This window comes from Salvelinus namaycush, chromosome 20 (genome assembly GCF_016432855.1).
Source record: "Salvelinus namaycush isolate Seneca chromosome 20, SaNama_1.0, whole genome shotgun sequence".
Taxonomy (NCBI): Eukaryota; Metazoa; Chordata; class Actinopteri; order Salmoniformes; family Salmonidae; genus Salvelinus; species Salvelinus namaycush.
This window is the reverse complement of record NC_052326.1, coordinates 41,127,130-41,132,815: the sequence shown is the minus strand read 5'-3', so window position 1 is coordinate 41,132,815 and position 5,686 is coordinate 41,127,130. Positions and strand designations below refer to the sequence as shown.

Below are 5,686 nucleotides of genomic sequence, written 5' to 3'. Positions count from 1 at the left end.
CACTGGCCTGGTGTCATCCACACACACACACACACATCACTGAGCACTGGCCTGGTGTCATCCACACACACACACATCACTGAGCACTGGCCTGGTGTCATCCACACACACACACACACACACACACACACACACACACACACACATCACTGAGCACTGGCCTGGTGTCATCCACACACACACACACACACACACACACACACACACACACACACACACACACACACACACACACACACATCACTGAGCACTGGCCTGGTGTCATCCACACACACACACACACACGCACATCACTGAGCACTGGCCTAGGGTCATCCACACACACACACACACACACACACGATTGTTTTACTATCCTTGTGGGGACTAAACAATTGTGACTCCTTTCTGGAAACTAGGCATATGTCGCGCATCACTACTTCACAGGAGAGCCATTTGAATGTAAACTTTTTTTTTTAAATCTAAATTATTTTTTTGGGCAGAAATGCCTTTTGGAACATGTGAAATTTAATGTGCCTTAATAACAAATGTGTATGCCATCTGTACATATGAATAGAATTGTTAAATTATGAGCCCAGTTGGTTTAGCCACTGAAAAAGTCAGCAACCTTCCTGCTAGCCATGATTCGCTGAGATAATGAGTGGGCTGTCTATAACATAGGACAGTGTGTTATTTTCCCAAACACATCCATGCAGCATAACCTCAATGAACTGATTACTACATAATCTGCACAGTGCTACCCCAGCCACTAACCTTCTCCATCAGACTATCCTGTGTGTTTGTAGTCAGAGCAAAAGTCATGGAGTAGTAACAGGGTCCCGCTGTTAGACAATCTTTGCCACATTTTTTTCTATTGATCTAATTAGGACATGTGATTAGGAAACATCTTCTCTTCCCTACAGTCAAATCGATAGCTTTTCAAACTAGTTAAAAACAAGTAAATGCAATAGGAGTGCAATGTATTTGCTCAACTGTAAATGGAAAGAAGAATAGATCATTTGTTATTCAAGGTTATTAGAACTATTGCTTTTCTCAGAGTGTAACATTTATCATTTCTGATCTCCTATTGCATATGAACTAATATGAATTACAATTACATTGAGCTATTGGTTGATTTATTATATATTTTGAAAGTCAACTATACGTTTTGATTCCCTAATTTTCTATATATGCGGTGATATTGCAGTTCCTGGTAAGGTGGGGATTGGGAGGCTGTGTACTATACCCAGCTGTCGACAGGTGATGTACGTGGTGGGTTATACCTCCACCTGGTGGACAGGCTGTAGAAGTACACCTGACCTGTTTCTGACGGGCAACGTCCACTGCAGCTGCGTGCTTCTCTAAATCAGTCAGGGTTTCCCAAACTCGATCCCCGAGGCCCCCTGGATGCACGTTTTGTTTTATACAGATGATTCAAATAACCAACTCATCATCAAGCTTTGATTTTTGAATCAGCGATGTAATGCTAGGGCCAAAACCAATACACTGCTTTATATGACAACACGTGAGGTACAATGACTTCAATGAACCATATAAAATGTATGTGCAAAATATAGTGTGCTTGTGTGTCTGAGTGTGTCTAAGTAAGTGTATGTGTGTGCGTATCTCTGTGTCCATCTTCACATAATTATCTTTGTGCGTGCCGTGTGTAACAACGTGTGTATGTCAAATGCATCAGAGCTAGTGGCGGACTGAAGCAACTGCACACAAAGATTATAGTTGACTCCATCTGGAGTCTGCTTCATGGTAAAGTCCAGAACAGACCACTGAGCAACAGGGAAGAGGGGTAATCCAAAATTAGATTTGTAGGAGAAAAAAAAAATGTTGGTGAATAATTACAAACCTATTTTATCAATCCAGTCATAATGTAAAGCATCAGTTTACAAACAAACATAATAGTATAAATGCATGTGTATAAAAATTCTGTTTACACAAATAAACTCTCTCTCTCACACACACACACACACACTGCGTAATGTTAACCACCAGAGGCCACTGTCTCCCCATAAGAGTCTGCTGTGTGCTACAGAGACACCTAGAGCCAGTTCCTCAGACCCAGATTAAACCTAGTCCTGGACTAAAAAGTATTTTCAATGGAGATTCTCCATTGTGTCTGGGAAACCAGTCCCTAGAGTATGAACCTACCACATGAAAGTAGGTGTATGGCTGCCCATAGATAGTAATGGATTGATATACAGTACTCTGTGTCGATATGTTTGGTTTACGTTTCATCAGGAAGGACAGAAAAGGATCGATGATTAGGTAGACAGGGGTGTCTGTGTTTTTAACTGGGGCTCGAATCACAAGGGTGTGACAGTGCAATGGCACAAGTCAGTTTGCAATTTGAGCACCACATACAATTGTGCTGGGTAAGCATAAGACTTGATGCTACTTTTCTATTTGGAAAGAAAAGGGCCTGCGGTTGAGCAATGAGCAGGTTGTTATGGCTGTGCTCCTGTTATATACTATATGTACCTGTGTTTCCTCTTCTGTCACTAGGATCACTGGAGCCTGACTCTCTGTCCCTCCAGTGTCCAGATCCCGGCTCAGCACTGCTCCAGGTCCCAGCTGTCATCACCCTGTGTCCCTTGCCCTCTGCAGCCAGCTGTGATGTCATCACCCTGCATCCCCAGCCCTCTGCTACCTCAGAGCCACAGGGATGCCTCCCTACACACACACACACACACACACACACACACACACACACACACACACACACACACACACACACACACACACAGACAAAAATGTATTAACGAATGAATGCAGGCACACACATGTGCACACACACACCACCACCACCCTGCACCATCACTCCTTCAGCCCCCATCACTCTCCACCCGTACTGCTTCAGCCTTCACCACTCTCCACCCTCACTGCTTCAGCCCCCACCACTCACCACCCTCACTGATTCAGCCCCCACCACTCACCACCCTCACTGCTTCAGCCCCCACCACTCACCACCCGTACTGCTTCAGCCCCCACCACTCACCACACTTACTGCTTCAGCCCCCACCACTCACCACACTCACTGCTTCAGCCCCCACCACTCACCACACTCACTGCTTCAGCCCCCACCACTCACCACCCTGCACCATCACTGCTTCAGCCCCCACCACTCACCACACTCATTACTTCAGCCCCCACCACTCACCACCCTCACTGCTTCAGCACCCACCACTCACCACCCTGCACCATCACTGCTTCAGCCCCCACCACTCACCAAACTCACTGGTTCAGCCCCCACCACCCTCCACCCGTACTGCTTCAGCCCCCACCACTCACCACCCTCACTGCTTCAGCCCTCACCACCCTCACTGCTTCAGCACCCACCACCCTCCACCCTTACTGCTTCAGCCCCCACCACTCTCCACCCTCACTGCTTTAGCCCCCACCACTCTCCACCCTCACTGCTTCAGCCTCCACCACTCTCACCCTCACTGCTTCAGCCCCCACCACTCACCACCCTCACTGCTTCAGCCCCCACCACTCACCACCCTCACTGCTTCAGCCCCCACCACTCACCACACTCACTGCTTCAGCCCCCACCACTCACCACCCTGCACCATCACTGCTTCAGCCCCCACCACTCACCACACTGACTGCTTCAGCCCCCACCACTCACCACACTCACTGCTTCAGCCCCCACCACTCACCACACTCACTGCTTCAGCCCCCACCACTCACCACACTCACTGGTTCAGCCCCACCACTCACCACCCGTACTGCTTCAGCCACCACCACTCACCACCACAGCTTCAGCCCCCACCACACTGACTGCTTCAGCCCCCACCACTCTCCACCCTCACTGCTTCAGCCCCCACCACTCACCACCCTGCACCATCACTGCTTCAGCCCCCACCACTCACCACCCTCACTGCTTCAGCCCCCACCACTCACCACCCTGCACCATCACTGCTTCAGCCCACACCACTCACCACCACTGCTTCAGCCCCCACCACACTGACTGCTTCAGCCCCCACCACTCTCCACCCTCACTGCTTCAGCCCCCACCACTCATCACCCTCACTGCTTCAGCCCCCACCACTCACCACCCTGCACCATCACTGCTTCAGCCCCCACCACTCACCACACTCACTGCTTCAGCCCCCACCACTCACCACACTCACTGGTTCAGCCCCCACCACTCTCCACCCGTACTGCTTCAGCCCCAACCACTCATCACCCTCACTGCTTCAGCCCCCACCACTCACCACCCGTACTGCTTAAGCCCCCACCACTCTCCCCCCTCACTGCTTCAGCCCCCACCACTCACCACCCGTACTGCTTCAGCCCCCACCACTCTCCACCCGTACTGCTTCAGCCCCCACCACTCACCACCCGTACTGCTTCAGCCCCCACCACTCTCCACCCGTACTGCTTCAGCCCCCACCACTCACCACCCGTACTGCTTCAGCCCCCACCACTCTCCCCCCTCACTGCTTCAGCTTCACCACTCTCCCCCCTCACTGCTTCAGCCCTCACCACCCGTACTGCTTCAGCCCCCACCACTCTCCCCCCTCACTCCTTCAGCACCCACCACCCTCCACCCTTACTGCTTCAGCCCCCACCACTCACCACCCGTACTGCTTCAGCCCCCACCACTCTCCACCCGTACTGCTTCAGCCCCCACCACTCACCACCCGTACTGCTTCAGCCCCCACCACTCTCCACCCGTACTGCTTCAGCCCCCACCACTCACCACCCGTACTGCTTCAGCCCCCACCACTCTCCCCCCTCACTGCTTCAGCCCTCACCACTCTCCCCCCTCACTGCTTCAGCCCTCACCACCCGTACTGCTTCAGCCCCCACCACTCTCCCCCCTCACTCCTTCAGCACCCACCACCCTCCACCCTCACTGCTTCAGCAACCACCACTCTCCCCCCTCACTGCTTCAGCCTTCACCACTCTCCCCCCTCACTGCTTCAGTCTTCACCACTCTCCCCCCTCACTGCTTCAGCACCCACCACTCTCCCCCCTCACTGCTTCAGCCTTCACCACTCTCCCGCCTCACTGCTTCAGCCCTCACCACTCTCCCCCCTCACTGCTTCAGCCCCCACCACCCTCCACCCTCACTGCTTCAGCCCCCACCACCCTCCACCCTCACTGCTTCAGCCCCCACCACTCACCACCCTCACTGCTTTAGCACCCACCACTTTCCACACTCACTGCTTTAGCACCCACCACTTTCCACCCTCACTGCTTCAGCACCCACCAACCTCCACCCTCACTGCTTTAGCCCCCACCACTCTTCCCCCTCACTGCTTCAGCCCGCCAATCTCCAACCCCCCACCACTCACCACCCCCACCGTGCTCCAGCCTCCCACCCACCAACACTGTCCTTCTTTCCCACTTCCACAACAACTCCTCTGGGCTCCTGAGTCCCGTCAGAAAGGCTTTCCTTCAAAGAGACCCACAGGTGCCAACCAATGGGAGCCTGAGAACGGGGGCGCCACATGACAAAAGGGCAGCCAATCCAATAACCCCACAGATGTGCACTTCCTGGAGGGAAAGTACATTGAGAGAGCATGAAAGTTTCTATTTTTACTCACTCTGGCAGAAAAAGAGAAGCTGGTGAACCACTTTTAAAACAATGCCTTAATATAACACAGAGGAGAAAAACAACTAGGCCCTGGAATAGCACTGAACAAGTGTACTGCTGGACTCTTCTGATTAATGGGCTCTG

The 5,686-nt window shown here is 52.1% G+C and overlaps 1 protein-coding gene across 1 annotated transcript; it reads left to right on the top strand.

The window, feature by feature from the left end:
• The first annotated feature begins 2,135 nt into the window (after positions 1 to 2,135).
• Positions 2,136 to 5,460, top strand: LOC120064822 (proline-rich extensin-like protein EPR1). The gene is made up of 5 exons (XM_039015420.1): positions 2,136 to 2,154; positions 2,500 to 2,607; positions 2,855 to 3,722; positions 3,818 to 4,219; positions 4,263 to 5,460. The coding sequence occupies exons 1-5, from the start codon at positions 2,136 to 2,138 to the stop codon at positions 5,458 to 5,460; spliced, it is 2,595 nt and encodes an 864-aa protein (XP_038871348.1).
• Positions 5,461 to 5,686: the final 226 nt, after the last annotated feature.